Raw genomic sequence first — 24,280 nt, 5'->3', positions numbered from 1 at the left:
GCATTATAGCATCTGTTGAAGTGAAAGTTTCTTTAATGGTACATGGACATTTTCATTGCAGTCTTCGGACAAAACAGAAGTAGTAAAAATTTATCAATTCCTGAGTAAAAATGAATACTTCTGTGTGTTATAAGAAGTTGATTTACAACAAAATATTAGCATTTTTGAGATATCTTCTGTTATTGATAAGACATAAGAGCTGCTGACAGTAAAAAATAAATAAATAAAATAAAAAAAACCTAATGTATTGAGATTAACAAATTGTTCAATGCTAACAATGTTGAGTTCTTTCCTCAAATCGTTGTTTTTAATATGATATTGCGATTGATGCCCTCTATTCAACGCTCCTAATCTTTCTCTCTAATATCTGCGGTCTCTAGACTTTGATAGTGTTTTTTTTTTCTTTCTAAACCAGCTTTCAGATCCATAATTTTTTAAAACTGGTTCGAACACTGTCTTGTATACAGCTAGTTTTAGTGTTTTGAATAATTTCTCTAATTCCATGAAACTTTGTTCTTTTTCCTTCCTACCATACCAGCTTTGCTAATTCTGTTGTCTATTTCCATATTTAAAATTTTAAATTTGTCAACTTTACTAAAAATTGTGCCTAAATTGCTGAAATATGCTTCTTCTGTAAGTTCTCCATTCAGGATGCAGTTCACATTTCGTCTTTTTATTGTTGATTTTCATACCAAATTTAATACAGCATTTATTCAGTTTATTCAGGGAAGCAGACTTATACTGGATTTATATGAGAGTATATTATATATATATATATATATATTTTTTTTTTTCTTGTAGGATGTACATTACGATAATATCCAGTGCATAACCACCGTAGATATGTTGAAAATATAATATGAAGGATATCATATAGAAAATGATTCAAAATTTATGCTTATTTAGAAGAATTTCTAATGCTTACGCCCCCCCCTCCTTATTTTCTCCTGCAATTCAATTACATAACCACTCTTAATTTCTACAGGAATGGCCAGGTTTGAAAAAGTTTCCAGAGAGTATTCATAATCTATTACTCCATTTTACCATTTTGACAAAAGAAATAAGAGAATAATATTGTTGTACCGTGAAGATTCTAAATCTGTAATCTTTCTTTGCCATCTTAAATCAGCTGTTCTACTGTCTGCTGAAATTATTTGAAATTTTAGAAACACTATGCTATATTTTCAACGTGTAAAACTGCTTATATGCATACCACACAAAAGAAAGTTCAGTAGAAATTTCAGAATTTTGTTTCTTTTTCTTAAAATAATCTAAATATTTTTACTTCTACTTCTGATGCTGGTTGCTATTTCTGAAGTAATCTACGTCTTAGAAATATTTGATAGTAATCCTCTTAGCTGGAGGAAAAGGGTAAAGGCTTAGATTACTCTGGGTGCTATTGAGAAAGAAAAGAGAGGACACTTAGCCAGAAGGGACACTAAAGTGCCTCAAGCTGTAGTGCGAATTAGATCAAGAATGTCGTGTTTTGTTTTCAATTGTTGATTAGTAGACATCCTAATATAGAAATAAATATAGACATTTCTTTCACAGGTTGATACAGTATTTATCCTAAAATAAGTTCTTAATTTGTAATGATCAGTTTCATTTTTATTATCGAAAAATTATAAATTATTTCTTTCAATTATCTTGAAAAAGAAGATTTGAATTGTTTTTGAAAGAAAAGGAACATATGCATAATCTTATTTTTTGGTGGGGCGGGGGGGTTATAGACTTATTCAATCTGCAGATATTTCAGAGAATTTATTTTATAAATTTCGAAAGACAACTGTTATAAACGTAAATCACTTGGGGAAACATGTCCATTCATTTCAGTGTAAATAGTAGCAAATGTTTAGCTACTTCAACAATGCCATGTATCTAAACTGGAAGAAAAAAATATTTATACAAGAGTAATAACATTTATACAAGAGTAATAACATCTGCTGATGTTCTAACATCAGCAGATTTATATCTGCTGATGTTAGAACTCTTACATAAATAATTTTTTCTGACATATCTCTATTAGTTATAATGTAATCAATCTACAGATTTTTGTCCTCTTTTATTCTATCATCTTATGGGCAGCGATTTCTTCTTTGTACTACAAGAAAAAAAAAAGCAGATGACACAAGAAAAATATGTAGTATTTTCTTTTTCATTGGGTGAATTTACAATGTCCTTTCTTTGTGTTTTGGAAGGAAAGTGTAAATGATTATTTTCTTACTACTTTTGCCATTATAACACATCTGATACAATTAGTATATCTGAACTAGCAGAAAATATATACATATCAATTTAAATCATAACCTTTAATTTCATTTTGTAATGACCAGTTATACAGGGGAAACCAAGAGGATTACAATATAAAGAAAATAAAGAAAAAAATAGTGATATGATTAAAGAATTTCATTTTATTCTCTATAAAACAGAGTCGCTCAAGCAGGTCCTTCAGGAAATCTGTGAAGAATTCTTCGAAACATGATTTGAACAAAAATATAACATAATCTTGAACCTCCGCAGCCTGTTTTTTTTTTCAAAAATAATTCAAATATTTCAAATAATTATCGTGAATTAATTTTTTTCGAGAACAAAGAAAACGTTTTGTGGAGTAAGCGATTAGAAAAAATTAGCAAAAAAATAAAAATAAATAAAAATGAAAATAGTGTTCCAAGGTAAGGCGATATTTAAATGAAGAAACTATGCAAGAACCTTTATTTTGTCCAGGCATTAAAATTGCTTTATACAATAAAAAGAGAAAATAAAAATAATTTCTATATTTTTATTTTATCCAATATAACTAGGATTCAGTTACCCAGCATAGAACGAGGAACTGCATTCCTTGTTATAGACAACTGAGATGCAGCTATGAGCGGGAGATAATCCGATTAACTGTTCTCTTCAGCGGGAGGGTTTATCACACCTTCTAATGGACATGCTGGCCGAATTGCACTTCTTATAACTTCAACAGATAGCATTCATCGTATCCAGATTTATCTGGAGGTCTATAGACGTCCTGCCCGGTTGAGGGGGGGGGGTTAAACGAGGAGGAACTGGTACAATTAATAGATGATGTTGAACCAAATGGCGGGGAAAGTTCTGCCAAAGATTATGATTGTGATGAGTCCGTTAAAGAATTCAGTTAAAGAAATTAGCAATAGGATTAGACTTGACAAGAAAGCTATTTTATGGAAAATGATCTCTCAATGGAGCTTTCCAGAAAATTTACGAGACAATTGGATATTTGTTTAGTTCCGTATTATGAACTTAATAAAAAATTGTAGCATAGTGGTAAGCAAGGTCTTATTACTGACAATACAACTTATATCTGAGACTTCTCAACAAAACTAACGGCTCCCAAGGGGGCCGCACCCACAGTTTGGGAAGCGCTGGACTAAAATACTTCACATCTGTCTCAAATAATCAAAACAACCCATAACGGTCTTTCCAAAGGTCGAAGTTCTCGAGGTAGCCAGTCAGCTAAAATACCTAGGAGTAACAAGAGATGGAAAATTGAGATTGAGGGATTAGGCCGATGAGCGCTGAAAACAATATATACAGGAGCTATACTACCATTGATAAATGACGGTCAGCTTAACAGCACCATGCGACTTATAATCTGGAACCATTAAAACAACTCCTGTTTATTGGCTTACAATGCTAAGCAACATAATACCACCAAATCTAAGAAGTGATGCTCTGTCACAGAATATGACAAAGTACTCAGAAATACTGTATTGCCTATACATAATGACATATCAGAACTATAGCTTAACAGATTGAAATCAAGAAAGCCCCCCCCCCTCTTCGTGAAGATAAACATCTGAGAATGATTAATTAAAATACTAAAAATTAATGGAAACGAGTGTGGAGCATAAATACTAATGCCCAACTCAAAATTTAGTTTGATAGTTGCTGCCTCAACATCCCGGCAGGGGCGAGCAGTAGTGGCTGGCGCCTGTGTGCAAAACTTTAGTTGGCGCCCCTATCCTCCCCTCCAATAAAAAAAATCACTTTAAAAAAACGTTTTTTTTTTTAAATATTTCCTTCTCTTTGGCGCCTTTACTATCCTGGCGCCTGTGTGCATCGCACACATGGCCGGCGTGCCCCTGTATCCCGGGTGTGGAATTGGAAAGACATGGATAACACTGAACAGGATTCGTACGCAATAGAAGATGTGCAAGCTTTCCGTACAAGTGGAGGAAAATTCCCTCACCGGAGTGTGACCGTGGACACCCGAACCAATCAATCCATCATATTTGCATTGAGTGCAGTCTTCGCACATATACGAGTCAAAGGAGCGACTTCCAAGAGGTGACACCGCCTTCTATAGACTGGATCAGAGAACATAATCTTAACTTATAAGTGCTTTGTCCGTCAAACGTGTAACTGCCTGTTTTACTGTAATTATTTATCATTTACACTTTTTCTTTATTTTACTTTTTACATATCTGAACCCATTTTTGTAAATGTACTTTTATAACTTTATGTAGATTGCCATACGATAAACAATAAATAACCTCCTGGTAGGGTTACTGTTGGGAAGAAAACGAAAAACCACACACACACACACACACACACACACACACACACACACACACACACACACACACACACACTTAGTAATCTACAGTTTATTCGACATCTGAAACAACTATCGTTCAAAGATTTGAACCGTAGGTCAGATGTCCACAGAAACTGCACTTTCTCGCGATAGTTTAGGGCTCCTGTGCAGTCAGTCGAAATGATCAATTTATTGTTTTTTCCCTTAACACTAGATATCACTCTTTCTAGACATGTAGAATGATGCTAAGCTGCAAACATAACTTTAACTAGGCAAAATAGCTGAAAATATCACAACATTTTCTGCAAAAATGGTATGGCGCCGTAAATGAATTCATTTTTTATATTTAGAAAGACATCCCAACTAATGTAATTCTGATTTTTATGTGTGGTCTCTTTGAGTTTACTTAGGTAGGGCGATATCGATGTTTATTCTTCTTTCCGTCAATTTACTATTTCATAGCGAACACTCTCTCTCGTTTCGTTTTGGTTGCCTAAGAAATATCGATGTTTATTTTAATTTTTTAAATTTAGTAAAAAAAAAAAAAAGATTACAAGCATTTATACTTCCAGTCTATTTTTGACATCCGTGCATCATGGTACGTGAAGAAATTTCATAGTGAATGCTTTGCTTTCTCTATGTAAAAAAATGTGGCTAATATTCCTTTCTTAATTAAATTCATGTATTTCAGTAATGTAAACTTGCGTACTACAGAACTATATATATATATATATATATATATATATATATATATATATATATATATAACGTTTTTTAACTTGGGTATATTATGTATTCAAGATACCAAATAATTTTATATAAACTTGGTTAATCCTATTTCCCAAGTAAGCAAACGGACAAGAAAGTCAAGTTTGCGCCTGCAAGTAGTGCAAGTCCAAGACAACTCTTGGTAGTGCCAGTCGAGGCAACTCTTGGTAAAGGTGGATAAAGTTCTGATCACTTTTCTTAGTGTGTATAATACTAATATACTAATAACTAACTAACTAATATACTAATAACTAACTAACTAATATATATATATATATATGTGTGTGTGTGTGTATATATAATATAATATATATAATAATATATAACTAAATAATAACTAATAAAAAGTAATATACTAATAAAGTATACTAAGAAAAGTTTTCTTAACAATATATATATATATATATATATATATATATATATCTTCTTTGTTAGCGTAAACTTTCATTTCCTGATAACATGATCAGGAAAGAAACTGTCTACCGGCAATTTATTCTTACAATTCATTTGTAAATATATAGGCTGTGTATTTTTTAATGCCTGGAAAAGAAACTTTTTTTTTTCCTGGAATCATTCATTCATTATTTGGTGCCACAAGTAAACATGTGGAGAGCAATTAACTTTTCTTAACAATTAACTAGAATCTACACAACTCTTAGTGACTGATCTTCAGGACCCTTCCGTGGGTTTGCGCCGCCTGAGTGCAAAATTTTTGTGCCCCCCCCCCCTTTAAAAATTAAAAGATCCCGAAGTACAGTAACACGTTTCGAATCATTTTATTATACTGCACATTAAGAGGAAATCTCCCTCTCTCTCTCTCTCTCTCTGTAAAAAATATAGTTTATGATCCTTTTTCATTAACGTATTCATTTTTATTAGCTAATGCTGCTATTTAGAATTTATGATCAGAGATGTTGAAGCCTAGATTAATATCATATTAAAAGAGTTTTTTTTTTTAAGGGGAAGGGGCGGAAAAATATGCTACTGCACGTGGCGACAAAATTTCTAGGGTTGGCCCTGGGGCCAGCCCTGGTGAATATGGTGTTTGAGGTAGATATTGAAATCCCAAGTCGTATATTGTCTGTTGGATTTCATAAGCAGGTGCATTGTCCTGCAAAAGCAACACGCCTCTGCTTAGTTTCTCGAACCGATTTTCCTTCAGTACCTCCTTCAATTCCTTCAGAGCTGCTGTAACAGTTTCACCTTTCTTGAGGTAAGGTAAGGATTACACCATCCATATCCTAAAAGACAATGGCAAGAACTTTCCCTGCTGACTGTTTGGTTCGAAACTTCTTTGGCCATGGAGAACCTTTGTGTCTCCACTCCATTGACTGTTTCTTCGTCACTATGACCCATTATTTGGGTCATTGTGACGAAGCCATGTTTCATCAACGGTTAGAATATGAGCTAAAAAATTTCACGAGGATGAAATCCCTTTATGAAATGTTCTTTTAACATCTCAACTATACCCGCCTCAGTGGATATCATTCACTGCAACCAGTATGCCCCGCCAAAAAATCGCTTTCCGAACGAAGTCGGATAAATAGTAGTTATAAACAGTAGGATAATAAAAAGATATATACCTCTCAAAATAATTCAAAACAAACAAAAAAAAAAAAAAAAATTGCACACACATCTTCGCCCCCACACGCCTTATAATTCATTTTTCGGTGAACTGCATTTTCGATGAATTGTGATTTTTCGATGAATTGTTGTTTTTCGATCAATTGCGTTTCGATGAATTGTCTTTTCGATTAACTGCTCATCGGTGAATTGCTTTTTCGGGGAATTGTCTTTCGATGAATTGCTTTTTCGATTAATTGTTGTTCGATAAACTGATTTTCGATGAATTGTTTATTCGGTGAATTGCTTTTTCGATGAATTGTTGTTCGATGAATTGCCTTCGATGAATTGTCTTTCGGTAAACTGTTTTTCGATGAACTCTCCGGATACCGGTGTGGTGTGGTGTGGTGTGTTAAATCGCTATACACTTTCTTTGCATCGCAGACATGCATAAATGGGACAAAACACTCTAGTAAATAACGTTCTAGGACAATGGCGTCCAGTCTACAACTCTCGAATAACTTTCATACGGCATAAGCGGAAAGTGAACGAAAAAACGGCAATATAAATTTGTTAATTATTTTAATAACCGTGTACATTCGGCGATAAAACAGAAATAAGCAAATTTAAAAGATGGTGGCGCTCGTATCGAAATATAGGTCTACGTGGTTAACACTGCTCAGTAACATCCTGACATATATCAATGTTCTAATCTTAACTTTCTATAAGTAATACGGAAGCATCTACGTATGGCATTAAAAAATTACCGGCCCTATATCTTATGTAGATCCCCGAAAAAGAGGAGGAGAGAAGCATTACGGCATTCCTAAATGAAAAGCACAGTATGACCGAACTTCCTTCGAACATGCAGGATCATCACTCTTGGAAATCACGACCAACGACAGACAAAACTACAAATACACGATAAACATAATATAGACCCCTAGATACAAACCCATTGACTTTCCTTCAAGAATTAGAAACATGGCTGAATGACATAAACGATCGCACAACAAACAAATTCATCCTAATAGGCATTAACATTAACACCCTTAGATAGCTCTTCAACTACTAACATATATTAAGCCATTACAAGATAAACCCGACCACAATGTCCCCAACGAGAGAATAAATACTAAGCGACTCACTAACATAATCATGCACAGCTCACATCAACATACCAGCTCCTGTTAACACATACATGTCATCAATAATAATCACCGAAATTGCTGACCACTGATTTATCCCAACTGCATTCCACATACCACTTTTACTCCCCCACACACACGATACAAAACCCTAGGAGATAACCCTCATTCTACTATCATAATAAAAAGCATCGTTGATAATCTTATAAAAACCACAAAGCAGTACAGACTACTTAATATAGACGATCCAGTAATTATATGAAAGCTTCAAATTCCTGTTTACAGAAATATACAGAAAGGCAACAAAACATCCAAGAAATAGAAGTCAAGTACTGTACTAAATAATCCATGGATAAACGAAGATATCATTATATTAAATTACATTCTATGGAAGAGAGTACAAAAGTCACCCAAATACACTTATCTACAAACATTATACAAAAACACAAGAAATCAACTAAAATTAAAATAAAAATAAAAAGATTCCACTATTCTCGGGAATTCGCAGAATACAATGATGCAATGTCACTATGAAGCAGTCATGGTTTACACTTAATGAACTATTAACCTGAAGAAGATAAAACCTCCCCACAAGAAGAAACCCCCCAACACACACACACACACACACACACACACACCAAAAACTTAGGTCAAAAAGGAACTCCCAGAATCATTCAACTATGCCTTCACAAACAGAATACACAACTCAAAAAAAAAAGAAAAAAAAAAGATATTTTTCCAACTAAGTCCAACATAAAAAAATAATATCAATTCAAAGTCAACAACAACAAGCCATGTATTTCACCCATGTATTCCCTCCCCACACCCACCCACAAACATACACATGAACAAAATAGTACAAAGACTACGATATACAGAAATATAATATCATCTCACAAAAGTCGTATGATTTCCAGAAAACGATAAAATATAACAGCCATATTAGTAGAGAAGATTACAAACACACTAAATAAAATCTTGATAGAAAAAAATTTGCTGTTCTCATTACTATTCAAATCAAATCTAATCAAAGCTTTTGACTATTGACCAAACTATATTTTGTCGGAATAAGAAGCACTACATACATGGTTTAGGAATTATCATACAGACGGAATACAAGTAACAAAAATAGTCAAGTATCATAGCCGAGGAATACGGACACAACACGGAGTCCCTCAAGGAGCAACATTATCACCCACACTGTTTAACATATACATAAATGACATTCACAAGTTGGTCACATGAAGTCATATATATCAATACGCAGATGATACAGCATTACTAATAGTCCACACAGCCATTAACACTGCTCTCTCCTAAGCGCAACATGATCTAAACAAAATAACTGCCTACTTTTAGCAAAATTCTATAATAACCAATATTAAAACGCATATGTTATTCATAAAAAAACCCAAGAATTATTCATCCTACACCACTGACAATGTACAGTCACAAACTCTCTCATTAACCACAGCAGATGCCAACCAACGTAAAAAAAAAGAAAAAGAAAAAGAAAAAAAAAGCTTCATATATATCACGGAATTTGTGAAACAATACAAAGGTACGGTATATAACTGTCTACTCAAGCACAGCAAACAGTCATTTAGAAAAACATCACCAAAGAATTCTTTCAACGATGCTTTGGAGGTCCAATACATTACACTCTAGTGTGTATTGGACCTGTGTTGAGGATCATGGGATTCTCAACCTATGGTACGCGTACCACTGGTGGTACGTGAGCCACTGCTGGGTGGTACGAAAACAGAGTATAAAATAAAATGGTAAATTAACATATTTTTTTTACCCTCAACATGAGTTGAGAATTAAAAATGTATGCACAAATATTTAATAGTTCTACTTAAAATATTTCATTCAATGAAAACAATTACATTTTATATTATCATTAAAAACGTTTGTGTAATAATATATAAAAATAATACGCAAGTTCATTTCGAATTTAATAATTATTAATCAAATGACAATGATAGAAATTAACTCGAATATATGTGTTTGATCGGACAATAACGGGAAACAGTTTGTCCGTTGTCGTTTGTTTAGCCGAGAGCCTCAGTTACAGTTAAGAAAGTAGTGGTGTTAGATTATTGTCTTTGAATGTGAGATTATATTTGTGAAATTGTCATATTTATATGTAGTTTGTGCCATAGGATAGAAACCGGAACTTGAATAAGTGGTTAACGAGCGGGTCCTCAAAAAGATCGAAGGGAGAAATGAGTGTAAGCGGGGGAAACAATTCTTCTCTTCCAGAAGCCACTACTTCGAATCCTAACCAACCGACGGAGGACATCATTGTACAAGAATGCAACAAAAAGCCCCGTACAGCACAACGTAAATGGAATCTTAGTTATTTATCATATGGTTTCACATATATTGGAGAAGAAACCGCACCTGGTCCCCAATGTGTGATTTGTTATGAAACGTTATCAAAACATTCGATGAAGCCTTCCCTTCTTAAACGCCATTTTGAAACCAAGCATGGCGATTTGGAATATTTCCAGAGAAAACTGTCCGGTTTGTCAGCAAGGAAAAAACAAACATCCTCATTTTCAGAATTTAACACGAAGGCTCTGGAGACATCTTATGAAGTCAGTTTAAGAATAGCTAAGGCAGGAAAACCTCACACCATTGGAGAGTCATTAATATTAATATTACCGGCAGCTACAGATATGGTTAGAATAATTTTTGGCGAAAAGTCAGCAGAACAACTAGAAATGATTCTATTATCCAATGACACCGTATCACGAATAATTTTAGATTTGTCTTCAAATATTAAGTAGCAGTTAATGGAAAAAGTTCAGGCTAGTAAATATTTTCCCATACAATTGGATGAAACTACTGACATTACCAGCATGGCCCATCTTCTTAAGTATATAACATTTATAGATGGGAAAACAATGAAGGAAGCGTTCTTATTTTGTGAACCACTGCTTGCTCGAACCTCAAATGAAATATTTTCAAAATTAGACCAATTTATGAAAATGAATGATATAGAATGGAATAAATGTGTTGGTGTTTGTTCTGATGGAGCACGTTCAATGGTTCGGAAACACAGTGGCGTTGTTGCAAACATTAAAGAAGTAGCTCCACAAGCAAAATTTGTACATTGTAGCATTCATCGCGAGGCTTTAGCCGCAAGAAATATGTCTATTGCTCTGAAGACAGTTTTGAATGAAAGTGTGAGAATTGTTAACTTCGTCAGGTCCAGCGCTATGAATTCACGACTATTTTCCATTCTGTGCAATGAAATGGGTACTGAACATGATTCTCGTTTACTTCACACCGAAGTTAGGTGGCTGTCGAGGGGAAATGTATTGAGTCGCCTGTTTGAGCTTCGTTCAGAAGTGCAGATTTTTCTCTCTGACAAATCCTCAGACTCAGACTTGAATTATTTCACTGATGAACTGTGGCTTGCCCAGTTAGCTTACTTGACAGATTTATTTTGCCACCTCAACCAGTTGAACACGAGCTTGCAAGGTACGCGTACTTCCTTATTCTTTGCACAGGATAAAACTGCGGCTCTTAGGAAAACACTTGGCTTCGTCATTAAAGAAATTGATACTGGAAACACGAGTTCCTTTCCTTTGTTGGATGCTTTCTTAACTGAGAATGAAATTCTTCATACTGAATTGGCAGTGAATATCAAGAAGTATCTTGGGAGTCTAATCACAGATTTCAAAGAATACTTCCCTGAAACCTGGCTTCAGATTTTTGGATTAGAGAGCCGTTTTCCATCGATGACACCTTACCAGAAACATTAATTCCTTCCGAGAAAGATGAACTGGTCGAGCTCTCCTGCGACGGAAGTCTCAGGCAATCGATCAAGATGACAGATTTAACATACTTCTGGTTGGCAAGAAGAAATGAATATCCAATGATCTCAGAATAAGCTGTAAAATTTCTGTTGGTGTTTGCAACCACTTACCTCTGAGAATGTGGGGTTTCTTCTCTCATTTATATCAAAAACAAGTACAGGAATAAGTTGAATGTTGAACCCGATTTATGACTCAAATTAAGTCAATTGAAACCAGACCTTAAGAAGCTGTGTTTAGCTAAACAAGCACACCCTTCACACTGAAATAAAAATGTGAGTTCTGTAATTAAAAATATGTTACATTTATAGCTTGTACTGACATTTTCATAAGTTTATTTGAGAACTGGAGCACCATTATCAAGAATATGTGTTTGTCAAAATTTGTTTATGTATTTACTCATTATTATTTTAATTTTTAAAAGCACCTGCACATTTTACAGAACAATCCATTGAATAGATTCAAAGAGTATCTGTTTCTCCAATAAATATCAGAATAAAATAATAAATAACTAAATAAATCACTAGTATTGTAGAGAAATGCTTATTTTCCCCCTGGGACCAACAGATCACGCTTTTTCGGAATAAATTTGCTTCCTAGTACATCTAATATCCTGAATTAAATACAGTGGTACGCCACTGGAAAAGGTTGAGAACCCCTGCACTAGACAATAACCGAACCACTAAAAGCTAAACACAAAATCCTGAGCATAAAGAATCTAACATATCCGTAATGATACACTATTTTAATAATGCTTACTGTATCATTAGGGATATGTTATCACATAACACCACCGATCACAATTCTCTACACACTAGGCGCTTTAACATCTCATACCACACTACTCAACAAGACGCAACACAATCCAAAATATCTAAGTATTAAAATGCCAACTGTGGAAATTGCATCAATATACTTAGTATACAGCAAAAGGTGGTATCCATATCACATAAAACTTAGTAACCACAGCAACAAACGCTAACAACAACAACACAAAAACATAAATTATGTTAACCGTTAATCCCACTGGCTTCAGAAAAACTAAATCTAGCTTCGAAATCAGCGTAATTACTCCATCTCGTCATTCTTTCATTACCAATATTAGCACCAAACTCATTTCATAATTTTATCACTTCCTTTTCATTACTTTATTATATGCATAATTACGCAAACATTAAAAGTTTTAAAAAATCATGTAATAAATATGATATATAATTATATATTTTATACCTTCAGATTATACTTTGCTGTTAACAGGATTAAACTGCGCGTGCCTGTCATGTTGTAACATTTGCTTTAGCTAAAACATCTAACAGAACAGAATATCAACGGTAATAAATCTGTAGCAACTAAAATAAACCTATTTCAACTGCTTATTATGGGTGATAATGAAAGTCTTGTCTTTATAAAAAAGTACTATTATTAATAATCTTTAACTAATATATATTAAGACATCCTTGGTTAACTTCCTTAATTACTAATAAAATAAAATAAATGACAGCAGATTCATAAAAAGAGTAAATAAAAAAAAACTAATCCTTATAATAAAGTGACTATACATGCAGCATTTCAGGGCTGAACTTTGTAAAAGAACACATTGGAATGTCACTTAAGGCTATTGTATTGTATATATTGCAAGGATCAATAAAAAAAAATATCGTTACTAAACTTTATTATTAAATGTTATTATTAACGATAATAGTAATAATCAATCAATATCAATAGTACTGCTGTTGCTAGTAGCAGCATGTATATTTATCCATATAATGAATGCACTTGTACTGTATACCTTTACGAATCCGAAAACATAACGTGTTACGTGTATATATGTAAATACCATACAAATTATAAATGGATGTCCTCAATCATTTATAATTTTTTATCTTCAAAAACAGTTTTACTTTTAATATATGTTAAAATGCAACTATATTTATCAGTGCATCAATGTAGCTAATATTGACATCATCATATGCTTTCCTGCTATCCATGTTAATATATGTATCTGTAATGCACGTTTCTTAATGTCCATTTGTAACTAATATTATTGTTACTGTTGATGTTAGTATTTTTATTATTAGTAGTATTTGTAACTATTCTTGAAGAACAATAAAGATTGTTATTATTATTAGAAAAAATTATTGTTGTTGTTATTATTTGTTAACGATACCAAAACCCCAAGAATCGCATTTCCAGGCAGAAATTTCACTGAATATTCACACAAATCATCAATGCAAACAATTGCCTAGTCCTGAACAAATACGTAGGCCTTTATTTGGACTGCCACCTTAAATGGAAAAAACATATTTAATAATACCTTTATGACTCTTCTCATTATTGCAGCCAAATTGTTCCAAGTAAAAGATATGATGCCAGTCAAAAATTAGGAACTTATAATATTCGTTATTTTTTATTTTTTTATTTTTAAAAATATTTTATTATGTCTCAGATAAATTACATACATGTATACAAGATGAAAGCCAAACGGCTATTTTTTCTGGCGAAGTTAATTAAATTAAGGGGATAAAAATCCATTATTATTTTACAGCCAGTATGCGAAACTTAGTTTCGCATACTGGCTACAAAATAATAAGGGATTTTTATCCTCTTAATTTAATACATGTATACAATAATAATAATATAATTTTTATATGTAATATTTAAAATTTATTACAGGAACACAATTGTTTATAACAGATACTTGCACGTACATAATATTTTTTTAAAATAATAATAATAATAATAATAATAATAATAATAATTTATTGATTGCTAATATATTTATACATACAATAAACATCTTGTGTGACATTGCACCTTATAATTTTACAGAGTTCAGCACTAAGTGCTGCAATTTCTACATTGGATTTTAATTTTAATAATACATTTTTGCCTTTATATTATGTATTTACCACACATATTTTTCTTATATTAACAATGAAGATTATACAGAATTTTTTGTATAATTTTTTTTTAAAGTTTGAGAAAGAGTGATTATACAAACAAATTTCTGCATTTGTTTATAAAGATTACTTGTAGATGAGTGAGGCAAGTTAATCCCACCCCTACTTCGAAGCTTGGGTTAGCATTTATGAAGAGAGTGGGATTTAGCCTTCACTATTTATGTTTTTGCTACTGTTTATGTATGACATGTAGACATTGCATGCTATTACTTTAATAATAATAATAATAATAATAATAATAATAATAATAATAATAATAATAATAATAATAATAATAATAATAATAATAATAATAATAATAATAATAAATTATTGATACTGTTATCGATACTAGTATGTATATTTATCTAAATAATGAATGAACTTTGTACCGTATGTTTATACGAAAACGAAAATATAATATGAAAATTGTGTATAGGAAATTTTAGAAGTCAATGAATAGAGCGGAGAGGTTTTCTCATATTAACAGGATGGTTCCTCGTGTAGACGTTCTGAAAAAAATTTTATATAATTTTACAAAAATATCTCAACATTATTTCCTCTGTGAGCTGAAGACTATAGGTAATATTCAGGTTATTTCATAGCTGGGGTTGTTTTATTTAATAACCCCTGACGCAATTAAGGGTATAAAACCAATGGGTTATACCTATTAACTTCAAGTGTTCTTGTAGCCAATTTGCCTGTTTTAAGTGATGAAAATCCCGAATGTATAAGAGGCACACACTCTTTCTCCATCGTACGAAAAGAATGGTTAATTTATCTACGGGTGAACCAAAGAACACTGTGGTTACCGAATGAAATCGATTCATGAATGGGTGGCGATACAACCGATTATCTTGTTGATTGACAGAACCACATATTCACCGCAGTCGTTACTTTATCTCCGATACGAAACGATGTTACACTCAAATGTTTATAAGTTAAATCAGGAAGAGATGGAACCCAGATTATTCTAAGGCTGCAATGTACAACAAGCGAGGACTTGCATAACAACATGATTACTTTTCAGCATGCACTCCAGTCACTGACCGACTGTAATTTGTTCTTAATTCTTTCTGAAAAAGAATTCATACATTGCAATCCAATTTGAGTTCAAAATCTAGTTTTCAAAACTGTATTCATTTAAAATTGTTTTTAAAAATGTGATAACGCCCGTTTAATGCTTGCCTTAATTCTATTCGTGTGGGGAGGAGGTGGGGTGAAAGTTAACAGAGAATAAGTGGGTCACTGAATTTCTAAATCACTCAGTACAAATGGCATTTATTGAGATGCACCATTTTTCTCTCTCCAGTATGACTGAACTGAGCACCAATTCCTCAAAATTCTGTGTGTGTGTGGGGGGGGGAGTATTGGATTCGAATCTAAGAAGAAGGATTTTTTCTATAAAAGATTTTTAACGGAAAGTAAACTAGTATCTCGTGAGGAGATTGGAAGGTTTAAAGATTCGGTACAAACCCTATCATCCAGCCAGCAAATATGTGCATTAACAGAGATAGCAGACTATGAAGATAGGAAGAATTTACCTACTTATCTTTACAAAATAAGTTTTATAATAAACCATGTAGCCTGTTCATAACAGACTAGATGGCCTAATACGCACAGGAAGATCGGACACCAGTGATTAGAAAATGTTGACTTCCTGTTCAAAACCAGACAATGTCTGAAGGACGCGCATATATAGTGCACAAAATTGGGTCATCTACAATTTTGTGTGCGTGCGTGCGTGCGTGCACGTGCGAGTGAGTGGTTCGGGACAGGAAGAATATCAAACAATAAAGATTCAGGATTCAGTCAGGAAGTCCCAGGGTGATCTAAGAAGTGACTACCAGGAAGAAGATGAAGAAGAATGCGTTTTGTTTTTTATCTTTTATTTTATTCTGTGTGAGATATGTTTAACTTACTTGACTGGTGATTAGAGCGGTAGCCAATCCTGGAAATTTATAAGGTCGTGTGAAAGTAAAGAGAAATGCATTTCCTTGTACAGTAAATGGTTGCTACTGTTGCTAAAGTGTTGAAGGAGCGACTGTACAAAAGAATAATAAGTAATTTGTATAGAGCACTATTATGATACAGTTTCAATTGATTCAACTGAAATGCATTCACACTCATTTACAGAACTTCAATTTTACTCATTACACAACAATGTATATGGAACAAACTTTGGTGCTTTGTAATATTACAATGAAATTTTACAGTCCAATTTCCCTTTCTTTCTATTTCATTTCATGTGATTTCCCGACCTTCTCCCTGGGAACGGTCTTTTTATGTGGTCATCTTTCCAAGAACTTCTAAGCCGTCTGTCAGTATGGTATACGTGCCAGTATCTATTGTCAGAGGGCGCTGTGACATTGGAAGCTCTTAGCTGAGTGTTAAAAGATATGCTTTTTGGATTATTCTGCCTACTGAAATTCGTAGTTTTAAAATTGGGTACTGGGGGATGATTTCGGCCAAATTCTTGTCGGTATCCATACGTGGGAACATTCAATCTGTGTGTTATCCCCACTGTGCTATCGTTTCCCTTTTTATTATTAATTTTCGGAATAATAATAATGGTGTGCTCTTTGTCTGCCATGCTAGAATGTGAGTGATTCTTGGGAATTCCTGGAATATCGGAAACAGCCGGTAGCGTCATCTGTGTTCTGTTTGCACAGCGGCATACGGTCATGGTCGCCACGATAATGGAAGATATCGCAATAATGCAAAATTCCTGAAAAATACAATAAAATAAAATCAACTATTAAATTATTTTAATTAATAAAATAAAAACATAAAATAATTACATAACAGACTACTGTAGTATTTTATGGTTCTGTGTCGAATCGCTTAATAATCAAATTCAAACGTACACAGTAAGACCAAAAACAGTTAAAGCCATCTCCAAAGTTCATGGGACTCTCATAAATTCAAATTTACTATTATCAGAGAATAAAATAGGTATAAGAGAATGGCAATAATAATTAACAGGCATATGCTGCTTGGAAAGAATTCAACGGCCACCCCCATCGGCAATGTGCATCATGCCATGTAACGAATCACGTGTTTGTAGTTGTGTCGTTCGCATTCAATGTGTCGTCGGCCGACGACACATTGAATGCGGAGTTCCAGGGATCGAGTGGAACATGAATCTGCACAAAAACAAAACATTCAGATCCGAGATTCACCACATTGGTTTCCATGGTAGGACCACAATATGCAAGTCCCGTGTTTCAAGCGTGTATAGTGAGAACGTGCAAGCTTCGAAAGCAATGTTATGGAGTTACGAATCACGTTGCACTCTCTACCGAGCAGACGGACGGATGTGGGTGTGGTGGATGCCCAGTGGACGTCTGTTACCAGAGTCCGTAACCCCAACTATGAAATTCAGAGGTGGCAGTGTGATAGCATGGTCAGTTTTTAACTTGGTTTACCCTTGGACCTCTGTTTGTGGTATCGTACTCTTGTGAAAAGTATGCCCGTTGAATAGCTGCAGTCATCGCAGCGAAAAGAGGTCCTGCATCTTATTGAGGTTGCCGCCATAGCTGTTTGTTCCTTACTTCTTTCTAAGCAGTGTATATTTCTTTAGTTTTTCAAGAATATTTTCGTATTACAGGAGAGGGTATGATATGTTTTTATCGTTCCTGTATAATTCCTTCGTTGTTTCCTGGAAATTAGTCTATAGAAGAAATACTTATGGGGATCCATTTTGGTCACGGACTGCAGGATTATTTTCTAGGCCGTTTTTACTGGTCCCCGAGATAACTGATATAAGCAGAATCAAGGATTCCTTCCCGAAAAATCTGATTTTAGCTCCACAAATCAGTAAAATATACAATAGAATCTACAAGTGGAGACAACGGATAGTCGGGATTAGGAGCATCACGTTCCGGCAAGACCACCGCGGAAATGCGATGATAAAAAGTGGCGACCAACTGTGTACATATTTGAAAATGTTAGGTCCAAAACAGCGAAACTTAATCCTTTGGTGAATGGAAAATGCATTCGAATCTTAAAAATAAATAAATAAAGTTAATTTAAACGAAATCGTTGTGTGTTGTGTGTTGCATTTCAGCAAGATGTACACATATTTCTTTTTTCTTTCCTTAAGTGCATTAAGCACTATCCTTAAAATCGCTTGCATGTCAAAAGAAATAACGATAAAAACTGTAGCACATGGTACTTTCTTAGTGAAAAAGGTGACATTTATGATTGAGATACAGCTGAGCACCAGTGTTGAGCCAAATGAAATAAAAGAATACTGTAAATAATATGCAGGGTCCTCTGTTAAACGCTAAGAAAGTATGCAATGGACTTAAGTAGGGTAATCGAGCAATATGTCGTAATAACAGAGTATTTTGGTGTCAGTTCTATTCTGCATTAGACATTTCAATTTATTTATTTTATTCATGAAATGATTGAGAGGTTCTTAAATGGAAAAAGGGGGGGGGGCACCTTATGATTATTGTTTCAGGATGTCTTAATCTTCACGGCCGAAACAGTGGATGAGCTAAACATGATAATTTAACAGAAGTTGCAGAAGAGAAGTAGACCACACACACGCGCACGCACGCGCGCGCGCACACACACACACACACAGAGAGAGAGAGAGAGAGAGAGAGAGAGAGAGGCGGATCATGAAAATTAATGTTGAAAAAATAGAGTACAGTATATGATAGTGGGGAACAAGCATTAATAAGTTCCCAGAGAGGAACGTTTTGTGTGAAAACAAATTTTATTAAAAACAATGTACTTGTATTTGTTTCTTTTTTTATGTATATAAGTGTGTGATGAAAGCACAGGCATTCATTCTCGTGAAACAAATTTAGAGTCATTTCATTGACCTACAATTAAATACACTTAATAAAATCATTCCATAGATACACGTATTTCAATATTTAGATTTTTGGAGTTATAATCCATAGCAAATATAGAAATTAACATATTCTTGAGTTGAACACTGTTTTAAATTTGCACATTGCAAACAGAATGAAAAATAAAATAATGATCAGAATAATATCATGTTAGAATTTAAATTCTAGTACGAAATTCAGTTTACATCAACCTTCAGTATGATAAATAATTTTTAAATATTTTAAAATAAAAACAAATAAAAAATTAAAATTTTAAAAATTCGAGATAAAATTTAATTAAATTATTCACGATAAACGTATCGTGAATAATTTGATTAAATAAATTAAATTATTAGATAAGTTGTAGTTATTTCGTTAGATGTTTTTAGGTTATGGAAAGACTGAATATTTTAAAAAATTGTCTGCTAAGCTGTTAAGAAACGCATTGACTAATTCTTACATCTGATCATGAAACGATTGCGATCAACAAATGAATACTAGAGAGAGAGAAAGAGAGAGACAGAAAAGTGAATATTTTAGAATCAATCATCTGTATACTCTTTTTATGCAAGAGGATATATAAAAAATAAAAGGCAATTTCGATGTAAGAATAATATTAGAAAACCTGATTTCTAGGTTATCCTGCTTAGTAGATTAAACAAGTCCACACGTGTCTTTCCAGTTGCCGGTGTCATTCGTTGTTTTGCATTCGAGGGATAATACATGTCAGCTTCGCTCTTTCTGACTACATTAGAGGTTGTAGAACATTATTAGCGAGGTTAGCTAAGGTTAGATAATCCAGAAAACTAGCTATGGGCACCAAACATGATCATTTTTACGTGAACTGTAGGACACTGACAAGCAGTATTATTTAAAGGCTGAGATATATTCGTGCTAGAATGTGATTCAAACTCACTGGCTATCACAGATAGACATTTTGACGTATTATTGGAACATATTGCCGGACAACCCGAGAAGTAGATGGCTACTTATTTGATAGGAATGGTTAGTCAATCTCATAATGACAATCAACTTCAACCGAATAAGAATTGCAGCTCTGTATGATAGGAAGGTTAGAAGTCAAATCACTCCTGAAATAAGTCATTTCATATCTGAGTATTCCAAGTGCCATTGCTGAGTTAGTACAGATGAAGAATGAGCTGTTAAAATCACCTACTGTTATACATACGGGCAACCGTGTAAAGGGAATTAAGGATCGCAGTATTTATTCGCATATGGATGAGCAAATGTCCCAGTCGATCCTCAGTTAGAGTGGGCATTAAAGCGTACGTTCTGAGAATTATAATATTTATGAGTCGGGAGTGCTCAGTGCAGTCTCTGTCAACTGGAATCAAGCACAAGAACATTAGCATTCATTAATTAAAAGTATCCAACAGAAAAGCAAGAAGTTACGCTATCTACCAGACGTTGAAAATTAAGTTCTCTGATGAGAGGATTGAAGAGGGGCATAGTACAGAGCATATTTCCCGATACGTAATACACATTCCGATTTTAGAACAGAATATTTTAAAAACAGTTAATGTATGTATTAAATTTAAGAGTTTTTTTGAAATGGTACAGGACGAAGTTTATTCTTTCACAGAACTCTAAAACCTCATATTCACTGTTACTATAGTCACAGTTTCTATAGTATTGAAACATGCATTTGCAAACATCTTCCCTGTCATCTGGAGCATTGTTAATTCAGAATTTTTAAATGATCTTACAATCGTTTCGGTTTGTGTCAAGTTCCGAGGATATGCCAACGAAACATACACGATTATAAAATGCTACTCGTACAGTGAATCACGGGAGAGGCAAAGAAACTTCTACGCATTTTTACAATTGAATAAATGTTAAAATCCAAATCTTCCAGCAAAATTATCAATTACGTACTGACTCAACTAATCATACTATTCTGTATAACTTTTACAAACAGTGGACGGGTGCTCTAAGCGGTTTTCAGTCCTATTTTAAGGATGTATACAGAAAGAGAGAGAGAAAGAGAGAGCGTGTATGTGCGTGTGTACGTGCGTTTCCACTATTGTGAAATGGGGGGGGGGGGGGGAATAGCTAAACATGCACGTGAGTATCGGCAAGTATTAACTGATACCGCAGCAAGGACTACGAACATAAAAACAACACCAGAAAGTATAAATTTTCCACACCGATAACACTGGTCAGAGAGAACGATCGACTTCAGACTACATGGGAAAGCTGAACTCAGCGCTACCACTTCTAAAGCAAATAAAATATTTTACACACTCACATCTAACTCTATAAAGAATAAAAAAGTAACATGTATGCCAATGAGCATCATACGTAATTGTTACTCCTTTAGCAAATAGTGGAACATCCCCTAAGATCACAATGATTTTGCCTGTTCATAAGTATGTGACTAAGAGTTTATCACCAGGATAAGATGATAACATTTATTTTAATTGCGCAGGATTTCTTCGGGCGTATACATACAGACTAGTAGACAAAATAGAAAGGACTAACAAAGGCGACAATTGTTATGTAGGTATAAAAGAGAACTGGTGTTATTTTAAAATATTTCTAATTGTATGTTGCATTGTTCAGAAAGTTGTGCGTGTTCACATGCACGTGTTTAGCTAATGATCGTTAGGATGTATTCAGACAAGTTAATACTTGGATTAATATTTAGATGTTTTAGGATTTGATGCCATTTCTAAAGACGCCCGGATTTCTCTCTCTGTTGTCATAGCAATGGTGTAATAGTTCCGATTTCTTCCATAACACTTGCGAAGCGTCTTGTGGGTCAGCTGAAAAGAGCATATGTGATGGCAAAGCTCAGGCTTCACTCCTATGGTATTCAATATCTCGAACGCGTTCTTCAATTGATTTTTTTGTTTGTCCATAATAATACGACCGGCAATCGCACTGTAACCGATAAACACCGGGATAATACTGAAGAGGACTATGTAAAGGTTCTGTGGATCTCAGTAGTGATCACATCTTGATAAAGAGGGTAAATACTACTTTGATATTTCATAATACACTATTCAGATGAATTAACTGTCTTATCAATTTCCAGTTAGGACAGATACAAATTTCAGAAAACAGTGGAATATTTCGAGAGATAAAATAAAATAAAAATAAAAATCTCGTTTATTTTATTTCCATTCTATAATGCTATTTTCTATTTAACAGGTAAGCGATATTTTATTTCCGTTCTCATAATAGAGATATTTCTCAAAATGAGTAGCATCCGCATTTCTTTTGTGAGTCCACATAGAGATATAATACTTCGCTCAGGCTAAAAATGGAATTTATTGAAATCTGTTGTTTGGAATGGAATCATCAAAAAAAAAAAAAAAAAGTATCGAGGCATATCTTTTGATCATTTTAAATAGCAAAATTTAGCAAAAACATGTAAAATGATACAAATAAAAAAACTCCGTTGCGACTAGATATACAAGTAACTGGATGAAATCTGGTATTAAGGATTTGTAGGAAAATTTTTGTGTCAATGCAATATTCATGAAAAACGGTTTAATTTTTTTAATGACAAAACGATCACAGTTTTGGTGTCCTATATTATTGCCATACATTCATGAGTCGGACATGTTTAACCCAGAATGTTGTTTAAATGCTATAATTTTGCGAATTTATAATTTTTAAAGCATTGTAAACTAATTTATACACGTAATTTCTTATTTTGAATAGTAAACCTCAAAAGAGCAAACATTTCATATATATTTAGAAGGAATGTTCAGATATGATATTCTTTTACATGTAACTGTTATCTCATTAATTTGACAGCTCAGAGATATTTCACATGAGATACTTCATTAAATAAGTGACAATTTACATAACATTAGAAAGGTAGAGAACACTTGGAACGGCACTCTTGTGCAAAGAATTGCGGTATTTTAGGAGAACTAAAAAAATTTAATTGTATTAGAAAATTTTCAAATTAAATTTTAAAATTTACCTAAAATATTAATTACTACTTATAATAAACTTTTAATTTTTCAAAATAAATATTTAAAGTGTTTAAAATAAAAATATATTATTAATAAAATAGTACACCTTTTATATTTTATTATTATTATTATCATATATCTAAATTGCTGCATTTTATCACCCAGATACCCTTGGAGGGTAATGTATGGCAATGCTGTAGCTAATGAAGTTCTAACTGAGGCTCGGCATATTGCTGTTACCCTCTTGCCATGATTAGAGCTTTAATAGCTCAATAACACCTTATCCCTACATTGTCCTCTACAGATAACGGGGAAGATGAAAAGCATTCTTGCTTCGCCCCATTAAGCCAGTCCTTATAAGAATCAAATAATCTACCGTGAGATGCGGTGATTAATACCCTTGGAGGGTAATGTATGGCAATGCTGTAGCCAATGAAGTTCTAACTGAGGCTCGGCATATTGCTGTTACCCTCTTGCCATGATCAAAGCTTTAATAGCTCAATAACACCTTATCCCTACATTGTCCTCTACAGATAACGGGGAAGATGAAAAGCATTCTTGCTTATCCCCTTTAAGCCAGTCCTTATAAGGATAAGGACTATCAACCAGTGATTGCCGTTTTAATTGCAATTGTGTGTTATTTGTATTTGTAGAGTAATATTATCTTATCAGAATTA

The 24,280-nt window shown here is 33.6% G+C and overlaps 2 protein-coding genes across 2 annotated transcripts; both read left to right on the top strand.

The window, feature by feature from the left end:
• The first annotated feature begins 10,268 nt into the window (after nucleotides 1-10,268).
• LOC150104140 (zinc finger BED domain-containing protein 5-like) lies at nucleotides 10,269-10,835 on the top strand. Its single transcript, XM_090396402.1, has one exon. It carries the CDS (start codon nucleotides 10,269-10,271, stop codon nucleotides 10,833-10,835), a length of 567 nt encoding a protein of 188 aa, XP_090252528.1.
• Nucleotides 10,836-11,093: 258 nt separating this feature from the next.
• Nucleotides 11,094-11,816, top strand: LOC150104139 (zinc finger BED domain-containing protein 5-like). The gene has a single exon (XM_090396401.1). It carries the CDS (start codon nucleotides 11,094-11,096, stop codon nucleotides 11,814-11,816), a length of 723 nt encoding a protein of 240 aa, XP_090252527.1.
• Nucleotides 11,817-24,280: the final 12,464 nt, after the last annotated feature.

The sequence above is a fragment of the Typopeltis vanoorti genome, chromosome 8 (genome assembly GCF_054136105.1).
Source record: "Typopeltis vanoorti isolate ZY-2024b chromosome 8, IOZ_Tvanoo_1.0, whole genome shotgun sequence".
NCBI classification, from domain to species: domain Eukaryota; kingdom Metazoa; phylum Arthropoda; class Arachnida; order Uropygi; family Thelyphonidae; genus Typopeltis; species Typopeltis vanoorti.
This window is presented reverse-complemented; position numbering and strand designations above follow the sequence as displayed.